This window comes from Poecilia mexicana, unplaced genomic scaffold (assembly GCF_051168715.1).
Source record: "Poecilia mexicana isolate PSO_F unplaced genomic scaffold, ASM5116871v1 scaffold_20, whole genome shotgun sequence".
Classification (NCBI taxonomy): Eukaryota; Metazoa; Chordata; class Actinopteri; order Cyprinodontiformes; family Poeciliidae; genus Poecilia; species Poecilia mexicana.
Genome location: NW_028263389.1, coordinates 9,287,116 through 9,304,848, shown reverse-complemented (window position 1 = coordinate 9,304,848; position 17,733 = coordinate 9,287,116). Strand labels below are relative to the sequence as shown.

The 17,733-nt window shown below is 40.7% G+C and overlaps 2 protein-coding genes across 5 annotated transcripts; both read left to right on the top strand.

Annotated features, from left to right (window-relative positions):
• The first annotated feature begins 858 nt into the window (after window positions 1-858).
• commd3 (COMM domain containing 3) lies at window positions 859-5,862 on the top strand. Its single transcript, XM_088001213.1, has 8 exons — window positions 859-1,037; window positions 1,747-1,858; window positions 4,239-4,302; window positions 4,405-4,439; window positions 4,987-5,047; window positions 5,156-5,212; window positions 5,322-5,375; window positions 5,676-5,862. The coding sequence occupies exons 1-8, from the start codon at window positions 899-901 to the stop codon at window positions 5,733-5,735; spliced, it is 582 nt and encodes a 193-aa protein (XP_087857339.1). The 5' UTR covers window positions 859-898; the 3' UTR covers window positions 5,736-5,862.
• Window positions 5,863-6,274: 412 nt separating this feature from the next.
• bmi1a (BMI1 proto-oncogene, polycomb ring finger a) lies at window positions 6,275-16,760 on the top strand. Of its 4 annotated transcripts, none has more exons than XM_088001211.1 (10): window positions 6,275-7,259; window positions 11,510-11,631; window positions 11,705-11,801; window positions 12,056-12,111; window positions 12,690-12,737; window positions 12,830-12,938; window positions 13,470-13,509; window positions 13,742-13,840; window positions 13,984-14,064; window positions 15,484-16,760. In XM_088001211.1, the coding sequence occupies exons 2-10, from the start codon at window positions 11,520-11,522 to the stop codon at window positions 15,907-15,909; spliced, it is 1,068 nt and encodes a 355-aa protein (XP_087857337.1). In that variant the 5' UTR covers window positions 6,275-7,259; window positions 11,510-11,519; the 3' UTR covers window positions 15,910-16,760. The 4 variants fall into 4 exon arrangements, with proteins under 4 accessions (XP_087857337.1, XP_087857335.1, XP_087857338.1 ...); XM_088001209.1 differs by having other exon boundaries at window positions 6,277-7,259; window positions 11,449-11,631; XM_088001212.1 differs by having other exon boundaries at window positions 6,281-7,259; window positions 11,449-11,631; window positions 15,514-16,760.
• Window positions 16,761-17,733: the final 973 nt, after the last annotated feature.

Below are 17,733 nucleotides of genomic sequence, written 5' to 3'. Positions count from 1 at the left end.
CTGATACTAAGAGTTCAAACTTGTCTTTGTGTTTTGAGCTCGGTTTGACGACAAGTCACATCTTGACAAATAACAACCAACTACCAAAGACTGCGTCTAAAAGCTCAGCCAATTAATCGACGTCCTAACCCCGTACGTAAACACTGTTAGTGGGGGTTGATGCTTCTAACAGGAAAAGGGGCCCCAAATTTAACTCAGCTTGAGACCCCAAACCACCTGCAGCCAATGCTGCTGGTACAGTTTCACCTGATCGTAAAGTCATTTCCTCCAGCTGTAGCCAGCCAGTCACTGTTGAGCTGGACGTGTCACTGCCGAGTTAAAGGAAACCAAAGTAACGTATAAATCAGCAGATGCACCATTCAAGTTTTAAACATCACATTGGGAAAGGATCTCAAATCTGCTTCTGTGTGATTTGAAAATAAAAATAAATAGAGCAGAGAATGTTTTCATTACTGAGACGGAAAGACCTCCACGCTGCAGCGCGCCAGGTATAGGGAAGGTCACCCGTTTTTAATCTGTGCCCTTATCAAACAGATACAGCTGCAGAAACAGATGCATTGTGTATTTTTTTAATTTTATTTTATTTATTTATTTTTTTTTGATTGGGTGATGAAGACTGAGCGGCTTATTTCTGGAAACCACCTGTTTGTTCTTCCTGTTTGCCTTTAACGTTTCAATGCTGCATGTGTCGAGCATATTAAACAAACCATAGACGAGCTGCATCAGCCATCAGAAAACCACAGCTGAGAGCTGTGTTGCTGCTGACAGCCTCGGTGATTTATGGATGTTTCCCCCTCCTCTCTCTCTCTCTCTCTCTCTCTCTCTCTCTGCCTCGCCTAGGCTCTCTACTCCACGCGCTGGATCAGCTGATCCGTCACGTGACTCGCCCTTTTGCAAGATGGAGTTAAGCGAGTCTGTGCAGAAGGGGCTGCAGCTCCTGGCCGATCAGTCCACCGTGAACCACAGCAGCTTTCAGGTGCTGCTGGATGTCTCCTTCCGGGGACTGCTCTCCTCCCGGGCCGACCCCACAGTCCTCGGTGAGCCGATGTCTCTCCCCCGCCACCGCCGCCGCTTTTGTCTTCGCTCCTTCTTCCGGTTTCTCTGTGTCTAGACTCGAGGTTTGCGGGTTTTGACGGAACTGTAGCGTCCTGGATTATACACGTTCACGTAAAAAAAAAAAAGAAAGAAGAAAAAATCTCATGTGGTGCGAACTGGGAGCGCAGTTTTAGGTGTTAACGCGCTCTTTGAGGGGGTTTCTGTTGCTTCTTAAACGGCCACCAGGGCTACATAGCACATCACAAGATCATCAGACTGAAGTATTTCAGTAACAATCACTTGGGATAGAAGTATTTTAACATAAAATGGACGATCTGATCTTGCACACATTTTAGCCCGCTCTGTTTTTGCTGGTCGACTTTAATTTTCGAATAAAATCTACAAATTACACCAAAAATAAATGATTAAAGTGACAGGGTTTTTTTTTAGCGCTTCAGTGTGAGAATTGTTTAGAAAATGAAATGTTCGCCAGCCAAACAAAGAAATGACCCCGGACCCCTCCCCAGCACTCCCGGCTGATGCAGCTGAGGGGTCCATTCACATGCAAATCGTCATTGATTTCCATTCTGCGCGTCAATCTGGGAGAACCCCGAGGAGAGGAAATGGATCGCATTGGCACCAACATGATTCCAGCAAACGTAGGAAGAGAGATGTACGCTTCATCTCGCTTCACTGTCCCTCTGGTTTCAGATCAGCCCGAGCTGAAGCACATGGACAGGATCCTGCTGAAGCAGAGCCACGCAGCCCTGACCACCTTCATCCTGGAAGCGGTCAAACACAACGCCGACAAGTCCACGATAAGGTAAGGCAACAGCAGACCCGTATGGAAATCAGAGGAGCTGATGGGATTGCTTTAAGGTACTCTGATGTTTCATGTTACATCATGAAACACTCCAGGTCTGCAGCAGTGGACGCAAAATCTTATCTTCTTTTACTAGAAATGTCTTTTTGCAGGAAAAAAAAATACAACAAAGGAGAGAGATTCTAGAACAAGTGGAGTTGCTTGCTCACACCGTTTGGCTGCATGTTGTTAAGTTATTATGTATGAAAAGAGGAACAAATGGAGGGAAATGTGCTGACTTTGCATTAAACGTTGACCAATGATGACCTTTGTTTGTGTTACACTTTAGCTTGCAAACTTTTTGTGGTTTATGTTAAAAACTCTGACGTTTAGGACGTCTGACATGAACTTGTATGAGAACACCTGTCTCTGTGCATGTAAGGGACAACATTCAGCTGTGAAAACTTCAGAATTGAGGTGTTTCTTATGGAGAAGCATCGATAAATCAGCGATTGACTGTCATTAGTGAAAGGGAGACCCAACACTAGGGGGAAGAAAATCAGTTCTCTACCTCTTCACTAATCGAATCAAAACTAAAAACTCATTATTTTCAGGCAACATACACCAACAGCAGGTTACCTGACGCATTTTTGTAAAAAATAAAAATCAGGTGAGGGTCAGTGACTCGCTATGTTCACTCATCGTTTTCTGATGGATTTAAAACTTCTGCCTCTGTCAAGAAACCTCCAGAAATGAATGACGCTGTTTTCTCGTTAAAATGCTTTGTAGTTGTAAAATAAAATCGGAATTGGTTAAAAATTGCAATCGGATTTCAAATGAAATCAGAAGTCGGTATTGAAAACGGCTGACTGGTTCATGTCTGATTTGGTACTTGTCTTGTGGTTTTCTCATTCTAAAACCAGATGTTTGGCACAGACTGCTGTGTCGTTTCACAGTGTCTCAAAGTTTCATTCGTAATCTCAAATCCTTTGTTCTGCTTCAACTGTGTGAAACTATTCTGTAGAAATGAAAAAGACATTTCTGTGCCAAACAGAGCACATAAAAAAATAAAATAAATAAATAAATAATAATAATAATTTTGTTTGGGTTTGTGTACCAAAACAAAACCACAACTTTCCCTGAATTTTTGGGAAAAAAATAGCAATAATTTGTCTGCAAGTTTTAATCTGACCAGAACAGATAGATGGCCCAAAAGCTTTGGAAACATTGTGGAAAACTAAGACGTTCATTGTTGGTGTGTGTTTTTTGAGATCTGACCCAAAGTTAGATTCTTCTTGACAGAAATACACAAAATGCTGGAACATATCTTGCACTTCACAGTCTGATATAAAGCTGATTAAAATGGCTTCATCAGAACATTTTAACATAAAGAAAAAAAAAACATTTAAATGAAAATGAATAACATGATTTAATTGCTGTTGCTTAAAACACAGCAGCACCGAATATTCCGTCTCCTGTTTCATTAATTTAACATCCTGATTGTGGAATTTGTGATAATATATTACTCAATAATAATACTCAATTTATATATTGAGTTTGCTACATTAAATTATTTTAATGGGTGGTGCTCTTTGGTTTTCAATAGCATGATTTTCAGTTTATTTTTCTTTTTCTTTTGAGGATTGGAAATGATTCCAGGCAGCCATATTTGTTCCTCTTTTAAGCAAGGTCAAGGTGTAAAAGCCTCCTTTCAGCCAGCTGACTGGCAGTTGGCAGCAGCAGTTGGGAGAGGATCAGTGTTGCGTACGATTCAAGCGCTTTATGTGGGACCCTATCAAAGTCAGCTTAAACCACCGTACTGGAAAACATTTGAAAACATTTTGTTCACCTTGATACCAATAACCAACCCATGCCTCCCGCAGATATGGATGAAATTCAAGTTTTCCGGTCAGATTTGAAACTAAACAAACATTTCTAAGAGATGCTTTAAAATCAATCTATGCAACTTTCGGATTTCCTCGTGAGAAAAAGTGTTATTGGACTTCAACTCCTGCCTGACAACAGCATAATCTTCTTGCTTTGCTTAATAGGCTGCAGATCGAATGAATTGTGTCCTGCCAGCTTAATATTTTGCAGTCAGATGGTGTTTGTGTGTTTTCACCCATGCACGCTTATGTCACAGTGCTGAAGCTTTTCCATTGGTCGAGATGAAAGTATCACAAGCAAACATTTATGAGGAAATCACCTCTTTGTTTCAGTTCCAGATTCATGTTCAGCACCAAGTTTTCCAAATATCATGTTCATTTAGAAGAAAATAGGAAGCCGACGATCGCTACAAGTTAACATTTTCTGTAGAATGGTATTAAAGAAAAACGTCTTAGCAAAAGCAAATAATAATAATAAATATGTGAATTTAAGTGTCTCTGTTTCTTTCTTGCAGCTCCTGCCTTGAGGAGCTCACATTCAGCACAGACAGAATAGAAATATTCTTCAGCACATATCAGGTCACATCATGTTGATCTTAATAAATAAAAATAATATATTTAACAACTGCAGTTTTGACTAACTTGTGTGGGTGGTAAACTGGGGTTTGCTTTGTTTTACAGAAACATAAAAAAGACATAGAGCATCTGTTGAGCAGGTAAGGATAAAAACAGGAGATTTCCCCCCCCCCTCTGATCTCATTCAGGATAAAAATCGATGTTAAGATTCTATTGCTGAACCGAATAAAGTTTTTGAAAGACTTTTGTGTCATGAAAAAATGAACTTAGTGGTGGAGATGAAGGTGTTTGTGTGTGTGTGTGGGGGTGGGGGGGGTGTAGATCAGGGCTGAGAAAGTATAATATCAGCAAACTGGTCTGGTATGAGATTTGGACATGAGAACCAAAGCAGATGGATTTACCCTATAAATTTCCTAAACCCACAATTTTCCCCCAATAAAGGATCCCGAATATAAAAAAAAAAATATTAGACGATGAAAGAAATTGCTAAATATATTTTTCTTATCGGTGTATTTATTTTTGTTTTATGTGGTCTCCACTTAAAAAAAAAAAAAAAAATTTCTTTCTGGATACGCCCCTGGCAGATTGGATGAACCTATAACAAATTTATAAGCCATTCGATTAATCAAACTGTACACAAGTTGCTGCAACAAGCTCTTCCCTCTTTTAACTTCCCCCTCTTTCTAGCATGGGCAGACGTCCACCTCACATTAACGACGTATCATGGCGTCTGCAGTACCACATGAAGGTACAGACGCGTTGCGCCAGAACCTGTGCTCCCGCAGTTGTTTCTGCACCATTTGTTATGTGACGCTAACAGTGTCGTTCCTCCTCTTCCTCCTCCTCCTCCCATCAGAACGGGCAGCTGGATAAGATCAACGAGCCTTTCTACCTGATCTCACTGAACACGGAGGTAACTGCTGCGCTGTTCTCCTCCTGCTTTCCTGCAGCTCGTGTACGAGTGCGCAACAAACAGCTATATTTGCTTATTTTATTTTATTTTATTTATTCTTTTTTGTCAGAATGAAGGATCCTCGGAGGATATCAACTTCACCTGCACAACGGAGCAGCTGCAGGTAACAGAAAAAACACGTTAAACAGAGTTTAATTGTCTGAAAAACATAACGAATAAAAACTCATCCTACTTACGAGATGTCTGTCCTGTTTGATGCTTTTTTGGGGGGGAGATTTCAAGCTCACAGTATTATTTGTGCTTGTGGAATGGAAGTAGGAGCTGAACTAAATTGAATTTTAACCTTCTTCCTGGTCTGACCGGCTTTTATTGGGAATGTTTCCCGCTTTTCTCTGCCGCTCCGAATTTTTTTTTTTTTTTTTTTTTTTTGCTGGAAGTGACCCCGTGTTTTTCTCTATTCCAGGATCTGGTGTCAAAGTTGAAAGATGCTGCCAAGAGTGTGGAGAAAGCCAGTCAGATGTGACGCCCTGCAGCTACAGCAACTTCACTAACTTTTTGTTTGTTTTTTAATATTGGTTCCTGTTTTGTACACGAGTCTACATAACGTCACGCATGTTTGTGAATAAAATCTGAAATTTGAAAAAAAAAAAGTATGTCATTTGAGTCGTGCAAAACCTTGACATATTCTCAACAACCTTCTCATCCGACACGTCGGTATAGAGTTTTGATTTTATTTTTCCCCCCTGAAACACTGACAAAAACTTGAAAAAAAATACATTTTTTTATCGTTTTAAACTGTAGTTTGATGCCATTACCGTTCACTTTCAAGATGCTCGGAGCCAAAACCTTACCGATTAATTGCCTGGAATTTCATCCCCTTTTCCCCTCCGAGTTTACACCCACATCAGCTGCAGCTTCAAAGCTCCTCAGTTGGAGCTGCACAGCGGCTCGGATTCCATAAACATCCCAAATTCCTCCATGCTCAGCCGGCTGCGAGCAGTATCAAGACTTCAGATGCTTCCAGCGAACGCGGTTGTGCGTTTTATTTTATTTTATTGTTTTTACGCGAACCTGTGGGGGGGAGAAAAATGTTTGACGCCATTTGTTAGTGCGTCGGTCTTTAATAAAGCAGCTGCCTTCTGCCACAGCAGTCTGCATGAGGGCAGCCGCTTGTGCTTTGCGGTTATTTTTAACACCAGCGAGGCTGGGGCGCGTTATAAAGTAATCGCTCGCGTGCTACGCACGCCGATTGTGGCGCAAAGTGGTCAAAAAGTGCGTGAACGTGGATTCGGTGAACTCTGGAATCACGTTCCCGGAGGAAAAAAAACAACAAAAAACCCACTCCGACAGCGAATTTCTCTGCGCCTTTAAGCGACCGCTTGCTCGCGTTTTATGCGCAAATCGCAGCGTCTTGCGTGGTTTCGCTTTGAGAGAGGGAAAAGAAAGAGAAACGCACTATCATGTGCACACCTTTTGGTTTTGTTGTGTTTCGTGTCACCCACGCAGAAGATTTTTTTTTTTTTTTTGGGCAAACGTTCATACACCGACAGTAATTCCAAGGCACCCTTAAGCAAAGAAACCACGTGACCACGGGGCGGTCGAACTACAAGCCATTTTGGGGACTGTGTCAGTTTCCACGGAGCACACGCACATACACACACACGGAGAGAGAGAGGGAGAGAGAGAGAGAGAGCGCTGCGTTTCAGCTCTAGAGGCGAAGCGGATATTTTGGAGGCAAAGTTATCGGTGCAGAAGTGGACGGCTGTCGGAACCGAAGCGGCGGGATTTGGATCCGTTGGATCGGGATACGCACGGCGCAGGAGGCAACGAGGAGTTTTGTTCCCCCCCCCTCCTCCCCCCCTTCCTCTTCTCGCCTTGGCGCATCTGAAATGCGCTGCGCTCCGCCGTGCGCTCTCTGCCACTGACAGCGTCTGCAGCCCTGCTTCAAGATGGCGGCTCGGCTTCTATTCATTTTCTGCTGATCTGCCTCCCAACTTTCATTGTCTCCGCCACGTCGAGAGCCGCCGATCGCCAGCCGAACCTGCAGGTTTGTCCCCTTCCGTCTCGTCTCTAGCTAGCAGCGGTGAAAGGTGACGATTAGGCGGTGTGCTTTTGTGTTTTTCTACCTTCTCTCTCTCTCTCTCTCTCTGTGTGTGTGTGTGTGTGTGTGTGTGTGTGTGTGTCTGTCTCTCTCCCTCCGCGCTGATCCGATCCAGCGGTGGATGTGGAGCTCTATCACCGACGTGGAGCTCAGTGGGTCTCATGCGCACTACTTTTCTTCCCCCCTCCGTCTTCCTGCAAAAACAGATCAGCTCTCGGTCATAAAAGCCAATTATTGCGCACTCTCGCTGGCGGACGCGTGGTACAGAGCTCGGTTAACTGGCTCTAAAGGCTGGTCTCGGTTAAGGTTTGCTTTGCGTCGTTTGGATTTATGTAAAGTGGGAGAGCCGAAGCGAACCAAGCTGGGTCGGCTGAGATGGCAGCGCCAGCAAGTGCTTCAAACGCTCCGTGTGGGCTCGGATTTCCACGCAGGGGCTTCATTTTATAGAGGTGGGATGGTGGAAGGGTCCCGAACCGGGTCCCGTTCGACGTTTGTGTGAATTCGACCCGGTTTCGGATTTTTGAACTTAACACGGATGGCTACCGGAAACGTGCCGTGGAGGTGAAGCGTTTCATTTGTGTCTTAATTATTTCATTAGCGGTGATCGATAGATGGTTGATTGTTGGAAAATAAGAAAGCGTGCGTGTTTTTCAACTGTTGTGTGGTGGTTTTGTTTGGATTGGATGGTTAAAGTTTGAGTAAATTAAAGCAAAAAAATGCAGAGCGAGACGTCGGGGTGGATACAAAGAGGTGGCTGAGTCCTCCAAAGCAGCCAAAGCGTCTATTAAATTTACACGAACTGTAGCAGGAACAGGATGTTTGTTTTATTTTATTGACGTGCAATATTTTCAGCTTTCATCCAGCTTCATTGCATGTCCACGGTGTGTCTTATACACTAGGCTATGCTGACAAGTCTCCTCTATCACGCGGAGGAAAAAAATGATCAGTGTTCATTAAGAAAGCTTTAATGAGAAAGGGAGGAAAAAAAACTAGAATATTTTTTAATTGTTGGTTGTTTCAGGTTAACATCCTTGGTATACATCATGAAGTTTTGTTCAAATGAACTGAAGCTCCAATAAGTTGCCATTTAGTTTTATTTTTTGTATATTCCACTTTGTACATCCAGTCACAGCGGCGGACACGAGCTTTAGTTTTTCCTGCTGTTTTTGTTCATTTCATTGGGTTCCAATTATTATTTCAAAGTACTGTTGAGCTGTGACAGCCAACGGTGCCGTTTGAGGACAAACGAGCAGCATCTCTTTGGGTCAAATCTTTTGGAAATCTAGACTTGTGCGGATTTTTTTTTAAGACTTACTCTCCATAAACTGCTGCATTGAGTAAATTAATTTGAGTCGGAACGGTGGATACAGTTGGGAGCTAATCTTCGTACTGATCCTCTGTGAGTGGGACCATTTATTCAGAAATAAACTTTTTTTTTTGGGTGGGGGGGTCGACTCGAAGTCATGTCATAAACGGGAGCAAACAGCCCCGCTCCCACAGGACAGAGAAGGGAGAACAGTTGTCCAAACACCAGGCGATCGATTAATGGCGCAACAGGCTCCTCCTTGCATATATGCGGACATTATCCATCATTGTGCGGGTCTGTGGCATCCATTGGAGCCGAGATGCTGTCCAAACTTGCCCTGTCAGGGGTCTGGTGAGCCTCAGAAACGGTTTGAGAGAAGTCTGACGCGCAGTCTGGCATCCTGGTGCTGATGGTGGGCAAGACTGGCTCAGTCAAATCCAGTATTTTATTTATTTATTTATTATTTTATTATATTTATTTTATGTATTTTATTTTATTTTTTTCCAGAAAACTATGACCTCTGTTGGCTTTGCATACACTTAGTGACAACTTTTATTTCTGGGCGGGGAGCTAACTGAGGAGTTCATGTCGACATTTAGTTTACATTTGTGTTGTTTTGCCTCCAATCCAGCATAAAGTCTTAAAGCGTAAGCAGTATAAAAACAGAGCTGGCTCCATGTATAAGCAAACTAAGCTGCTGGTTAGAGCTCAGGAGGGTATGTATGTCATAACTTGTTTACAGTTTGTAGTGGATCAAGAATGAGCCGACTTATAAATGCCCTGTATTATTTCAAAAAGCCTATTTAAAAAGAACTTAAAATGGCTGAATCTGAATTATAGTAATGCATATATGCTTAAGATTTCATTTGTTATGGTTGTAGAGTCATTTATTTTTTGCTGTCACTTTAACTGGTTCTATTTTTGCTGTCTGTGCTGGGATCACACTTCATGCTCTAAATGTTTGCAAGTGAATAGAAACAAGTTTAATGTAATTTTCCTCTTTGTGCCTCTAAGTATGGCTGATTAAATTTGACACATCCATCCCAACACCAAGTCTGTATTGAAACATTGTGACTTTTTTTTTTTTTACCTCATCTCCACAATTTACAGCTTTTACCTTCCAAACTAGTTATCCCAAGTATTTTTGTATGAAATAAAAGAAGCAAACTGACGCAAACAGTCAATTAAGGAGATTCACTGTTGGGTGCAGTTATATGCACAATGAGTAAACAAAAAAAACAACAACAAAAAAGGTGGTGCTGTGGTGGCTATGTTGCCCCCAAATCAAATTCTTCTTAAGACTGAATTGGACCTTGGGTCGGCACTGCCGATGAGCTTTACCCACAACTAACTTCTGTGAAGTTACTTGTTTATAAAACAAATATGCGCTGAAAGGTAATGGCCAGGCTGTGTGAGAGGCTGAGGCTGGTTCTGACGCAGAACAAATGCAGCCTGTGTTCCAGTTTGCGGGTTTAACTTCGGCGCAGCCTCTGCTGTCTGGCCATGTTGCTGCTGCTGCTGCTGCTGCTGCACCGTGCTTATTATCGCACACACGCCATGAAGCTAAGCACTGCTGCTCGAAGCGAAGCCGTTCTCCGACTGGGACACCGTAGCCTATAGCTCTTTATAGCCCAAAAGCTTCGGGTTTATCCGGGGCTTCAATGCGCCCCCTCTCTCTCGTAGGAAACCCCGCAGCCCCGCCGAACCGATATGAGCTTCTCTTTTTTTCCCCCCCTCTACAAAATGGCAGCCGTGCTGTCGGCAGCCTGGCAGTCCAGCGGCGGAGGGGACGGAGAGAGACTCTCGGTCCCTCCTTCCTTCTCCTTCCCGCTCAGCTTCACCGGCAGCTCGCCGACTTTTTGTTTTGGTTCGACATCCTGAGTCGTTCTGGTCACTGGCGAGCCGCCACGCGAGCTCAAAGCAATGGGAGTTGCCATAGAAACGGTCAGGTTTCGCCCCCCCCCCCTTACCCTCTCACCCGTTCGCCGCCTGTGTGGCACACCTGACGCAACTAGCGGGAGCCTGGAATCATCGCTCCCCGGTTAACCCTCGCTCGGGCTGAGAATCCACATTTTCTCAGCAAACTATATTTCTATATGTTAAGCGGCATTTAAGGCTTTGTTGCTGGATTGGTGCGATTTATTATCGGTGACAAACACTCACTAGGTGTAACTTCTCCAGCTGTTTGACCATTTACAGCAAATTTTGACACAACGAATCGCATAAAAAAAAACACACACACACATCTAGATTTGATAAAAGCTGACAGGTTGACGCGTCATTTTTTTTTTCTTTTTCAAAATTTTAATCACCTCGACATTTGGATCCTGCCTGCCCCGTTGCTTCGTTGTCATGCCTGCTTTAGATGACGGTCATATAAAGTGGCATCGATTTCCCCATAATCTGATTGATTTATGATATTTTACTGCCTCCTCGCTGACTGAATGCCATGTCACTTGCCCATCAATCTGCCACAGAAGGAAAAAAAACCCTCTCCTTTCGGTTGGTTATTTTTTAATTAGCATAAAAGATGGTGTTGATTTAACACAGTCAAGCAAACATCTTTTCCCATGCAAATGGTGCTCTGGACCATCAAGACTTTGGAGGATGAATCACTCAATTAAAACATACTTTGGGGTTTTGGTTTGAATATCGTAATGGAAAGGCTATACAGTGAAGTGACTCTTGAAAATATTTTTTAAAAAAGTATTTCTAAAATTGTAGTTAACAATAATGGTCATTGTTCCTCAAATGGTCAACATTTCTACTCGAATAGCATTTGCAGCAGCCATCCTGACACACTCCCTCTTTTCTTTCCTCCCCATGCAGGATTTTTCTTTTTCTTTCTATCTTTTTTTTTGTTTTGTTTTTGTTTTTTTGTTTTGTAAAGTTCTACCAACATGCATCGGACCACCAGGATAAAGATCACCGAGCTCAACCCTCACCTCATATGCGTCCTCTGTGGAGGATACTTCATAGACGCAACCACCATCATCGAATGCCTCCACTCTTGTAAGCACTGTTTGTCCCTCAGCCAGATTTAGCACCCTCATTTTTTTTCTGACTGATATTTTCTCTGTTGCAGTCTGCAAAATGTGCATTGTGCGCTACCTGGAAACGAGCAAATATTGTCCCATCTGTGATGTACAAGTGCATAAAACAAAACCCCTGCTCAACATTAGGTGAGACAGAATTGTGTTGAAGTAGCTTTCCTTGACACGTTTTGCCCCTGGGTGTGTCTTTTTGCTATTAATCGCAGATGAAAAGTGCTATTATGTTTTGCAGCTCTTCCTTTTTGACTTGCCCTTTGTGCGGATGAATCAGCCATTCATTGTCATATGTATAAAGGCTGTAATTTGTCTGCTCATCCAACGCATTCAGCGTTGTCAGTAGTTTGTGTTTGAACATGACAGGAGTTTCTCCAATCTCTCTGCAGATCTGACAAAACTCTGCAGGACATTGTGTACAAACTGGTTCCAGGCCTCTTCAAAAGTAAGAATATTCGAATCTCTTCACTGTGCAAAACAAATCTACAGAAGTGGGAGCTTGTGAACGCTCTAGAGTAATGAGTCCTACAAATATCAACATTTAGGCAGTATTCATACTCCGGTGTGGATCACTTTTCGTAAGGCTGTGAAGTTTTTAAATGCCACATTTTGAGATTTCAAAGTCAAGAAGCAATTAGAAGCTGTTCTGATTTCAGTGCTGTGGTGAAATGAGAAATTATGGACACTGATCAAAGATGTCTTGTCTTGTCTGATGTCTTGCAAAGTGCTATTGGTAAAGAAAACTCAACCAATACGTGTCCAACTTGTTTGAATTGTGATGTTTTTGCACTTTAAAAAAAAAAAAAAAAAAAAAGATTTTTTTTAAACCCCTTCAGATTTGTTGACATCTTTCCATAATGTTGACAAATGTTACAAAAGACCCAAATTATTTCCACAAGTCATCCCATTTTGCTGTGTTTAATGGTGAAATTGTTGCTTGTAACTCACCCTGGTAGCATTTCCTCTCTTTAAGAGTCTGTGAGAAGTACAGATGTACTGACTTGTCTTCCTGAATTCGTGCAGATGAAATGAAAAGAAGGAGAGACTTTTATGCAGAGCATCCTGTAGATGGTGAGTCAAAGATCCAGCCTTTTTATATAAAGTGTGAATGGTCCTCCTTATTTTTCCCTCTGTAACCTGTACATTTTCTTTCTCTATAAAAGCTTCCAATGGTTCACATGAGGATCGTGGAGAGGTGGCGGACGAGGATAAGAGAATTATCACCGATGACGAGATCATCAGCCTCTCCATCGAGTTCTTTGATCAGACCAGGTGAGCTTTTGTTCTGAAAGTACATGAAGACAATTAAAGCTATTTAACATTTAGTTCATTTGCAGGTTATTATCTTTCTCTGTTAAATTGCTCCAAAATGTTACTTTTACGTTGGTAATTTATCACTTGTGGTGTCTGGAAAAAAAAAATCTGTTTGGATTTTATTATATTCGAGTATTTAACATATACTTGCATACATAAAGGGAATACATAGTGGTATTTGTTTAAAATGTAAAAGATTTGCAATTTACAAATATCACCTATTATAATACCCAGTGGATTTTGTCCAATGTGTCATTTGTAAAGAGTCCTTTTTGGTTACCATGGGAAATTACATAAAAATTAGTGCAAAATCATGACTATTGCTTTTTTTTAATTTTTTTATTTTTTACATTTTTGAAATCAAAAAAGAAAATCATACTTGCTGAGAATAAAATGGTAAAAACTCTGATTCTGAGAAGCATTGTATGTTGACTAGTTTAGCTTCAACAAGAATGTAATGGAAGTGTGTGTGTGTGTGTTTATTTTTAGACTTGTAGGAGGGGTGGAAGACAAGCAAACAAAAGATCAGGTATGCATCACTGATTTAACAACCTCTCTTCACAGAATATCCAAAATAATAATAATAATAATAATAATAATAATAACACTACCTGTTAAAAGGAGCAGCCATGTTGTTCCTGCAATGCAAATATTTGCTGTTTTTAAGGTGGACCAACCAAATGGCTACCTTCTTATAATTTTTTTTTTCAATTCTTTTAGCACAAGATGCAAAATAACTCTTTATATATGGATATCTGCAGGTGGCTAACAAGAGGTACTTGCAGTGTCCAGCCGCCATGACAGTCATGCATCTGAGGAAGTTTTTGCGCAGCAAGATGGACATCCCAAACACATATCAGGTCTTTTATATTGTGTATTTTTCTTATTTAAGCTGATACTTTCATATAAATACAAATTGAAAAATCTTTTTTTTTGTTTTGTTTTGCTTTGTTTTTTTTGTTTTTTTGCATTAAATTTGTTTGCATTCATTTTGTGTGACCAGGTTGAAGTCATGTATGAAGACGAGCCTCTCAAAGATTACTACACATTAATGGATATAGCTTATATCTACACTTGGAGAAGGGTAAGTGGTGTCCTTGGATGTGTTGTCAACATGCTTATTAAAGTGTTAGTCCTAAAATATACAGGCAGTTATGTCATATTGACAGTTAAATTTCTGTCCATTTTTAATGAAATTTAGGCATAATCCAATCCAATGGAATATGCCCAATCCTGTTATTCTAACACATTTTTATAGATATAATTAACTGCAAACAAACAATAAACTATTCCCCCTTTTTATGGCCAAGGTTTTATCGGAGAAGATGTAAAGTATAAATCTGGTTGTGACATTATTTTAATTTATTAATATTTTGACTAGAAGCTATGGTGCTATTGATTAGGCTCACTCTGGGAAAAAAATGCTTTCCAACCCTCTGATGAAATTTAGAAATGCTTGGAAAAGTGTCCAGATTTCCCCCGCCCCCTATTAACTAAAATATATCAAATTGAAATGTCTGGGATTTGTTGATTTTGATTTTGTTTTACATACTATCTATTTTGGGTTTTACAACCTAAATTCTAACTTATTTGTCATTTTAGTTTTTGAATTATTGCTTAAAATAAACTCAGCTGTCCCTTGACTTCAGCAGAACTCCTGAACTGCTGTCTAGATGCCATGTAAATCTTTTTTTTTCTACTTTGTGAAATGAGGATATCACTAATCACAAAGTAGTATTTATTCAATGAGAATCTTTTCTGGATTTTTAAATATCTGGATATTCAAGATGCTTGGAGAATAAAAAAATAAATAAAAATGTAACAGTTGATAACAAAAACCAACTAGGCAATGTAATCAAATGCTCAACTTATGATAGGTGGGAAAATATGTAAAATAGAATCTAGAAAATAATTATTTTGAAGAAGAAAAAAAATAGGGACCTTGCAGGCTAAATATGTGTATATTTTTGTACATGCAGCTGATGTTTATCCAATATTGGTTTTTTACTTGGAAAGCTTAAACTTGTAAAATTTTTTAGAATGTAACTAAAGGGTTCCATAAATTAATAACATGTCATAGACTGTTTTGAAGTGTGTGTGTGTGTGTATATATATATATATATATATATATATATATATATATATATATATATATATATATATATTTATATTTATATATCTGTATTTGAAGAAATACAAAACAAACGATCAGAGGGAGAAATCTGACTTATGCAAATAAAATTCTAAATATACCACAAATCGTGGTATATCGTGCCTATGTGACTTTATAGAAATTCATTTATTTATGTTTGATAAGAAATTAAGAATTTTTGGAAAAAATATTTAGATAATCTGCTGAAAGATCCATGTTTTGAACATGCAATTTTGATTAACACTTTTTGGTAAGTGCTTCCGAAGTTTTATTTAAAATAAAATAAACAACTAAAAGAAAAATAACCATGTTTTTTATGTAAACGATGCACTCCTGGTAATTTATTTTTAGGTTTCATTTTCTCCTCAACTCCCTGCACAGAACGGACCCTTACCTCTGAAGTACCGGGTCCGACCCAACTGTAAGAAAATGAAGGTGAGCCACCCCCAGCAGGAGGGTCAGAACAATGCCAGCAGGTCCGGTCCGGAGAGCGACTCTGCCAGCGACAAAGCAGGGAGTCCCGTCGGGGCTCCCTCCACCTCCTCGTCCCTGCCAAGCCCCGGAACCCCCGCGCAGTCCCCGCACCCTCAGCTCCCTCACGGCCCGGGCAACAATAGCAGCAGCACCGTGAACGGAAGTTCAGCTGCTGTCTCTGCCGCGGCAGGAGCTCAGACCCCGAGCCGGTCCTTCAGCCAGTTCAGCGGCGGCAGCGGGGGCGGCAGCGGCGGCAAGCCGCGGAAGATGTCCTTGAACGGCTCGGCGACTTCGTCCGGATGACGCGGGGCTCCGGAGCCGACCTGCCAACGCCAGACTCCCGCTCAGCTCCTACATTTTCCATGCCAACGTAGTCCCACTGTGTAGACAATGTTCTCTCTCTTTCTGTCTCCATTCGTCGTTCTAAATATTATGGCATCATTTGTAAGTTTAAACGTAGTGGAATCAGAGACATTTCAAGATAAAAAAAAAGAAGGATGAGATGGGAAATTTAGTCTGGAAGGAAAATGTTGGAAGGGGAGGAGGGAAAGAAGAAGAAGAAAGTTGGATAACATGTCTCTCCCTTTTAAAAGCTACATCTTTATTTTACAGGAGTGACTGAAGGTGACACTTAGATTTTGTTTTATGTCTCTTCAAATTAAAGGTGTTTCTCATGATTAATTCATGTGTGTTGGGATACTTTGAAGCACAGTTTAATGCGCATGCTCATTGTGACTTTTCTGTTCAGGAAGAGGCTTCAGGGTTCGGGCATGTCCGTCCCTTTTCTAGAGTTTTTGGACATCAGGAGTTTCTGAAGCGGGAAGCATCAATGGGAGAAAAATAAAAGCATTTCTGCCTTTTACTGGAAAACAAAAGAAAAGACACCCTTCCTTGTAGCTGGACTCTTCATCCTTCACGTCTTTTAAAGGTTTCCGCGTGTAAATAGAGACAAAGTGCATATTTAATCAGCCATGGTGTTATTCTCTAACTGCCCTTTGTTCTAAAGGAAGGACTTGGCTTCATTTCATGACAAATGTTTTCATGTCTCTGTTTTCTGTATTTGTATCGCTCAATTGTATGAACAACTTACCGTATTGTTACTGTTGCACAGTATAAAACATCTAAATAAAAACATTTTACACTTATGCAGAAAACGCACACCTTTTATTCTGTTTTTCTCCTTAAACATGGATTTGCACGACAGACAAAAATAAATAAATAAATAAATAAAATAATACAATAGAATCGAAATACAAAAATGATTAATACAGGTACGCAGCAGGTTCGGTTCTTTCAAACCGAACCTGCGGTTCCAATACGTCACCGCGGAACTTATTGGGTTTTATTTTTGGCTTATGAAGTAGCTCCTCACTCTCTGGAGGAGTTAAAAGTGAACAAGCTTTTAGCTCGACTTTTCAAATGAAATAATCATGTTTATTAATGCAAAAGAAACAATACAGATGTAAACAGTGACGTATAAAAAATGTTGAGTAATTATACTCAAAATTGCATAAACATTAGCTCATATTTTGCAGAGATCTTTGGCTTCCCACCTCTGAAGTCTTTCTGTCATGATTCTCGCCAGTCTGCCTGCTCTGTTTTCCTCCATAGCTCTCACCTCCCCAATCATGCCCATGATATCGCGCTGCAGTGCAATCAGGTTCAGCTGTTCACCAGCAGCTATATTCAGCACTCAGGCAGGCAGACGGTGCCAGATTTTTGAAGGCCTTTGGTGTGAGGTTATTTTATTTTATTTTATTTTATTTATATAGCACATTTTCAGCAACAGGGGAATACAAAGTGTTTTACAGGAATTAAACGTAAATACAAACAAAATAACAAAGCAAAGTTAAGAAGAAAAGTAATCTACTGTTGATCTAAAGTATAAACTAGGTGCTCCTGTTCAGGGTTGCTCAGTATCCTCTGGCCTAATTGCATTTCTGGGTTGGAAGAACAGGAGTCTAAAAAGTAGTCTAATAATGCTGATCCAAAGTATATAAACTAGATACTCTTATTCAGGGTTGCTAGATAAGTTTAAGTAAGTATCCTCTGGTCTAATTCCTTTTCTGTGTTGGAAGAATAAGAATCTAAAACATGTATTGCTAAGGAGGTTTTTCTGGATCCTAA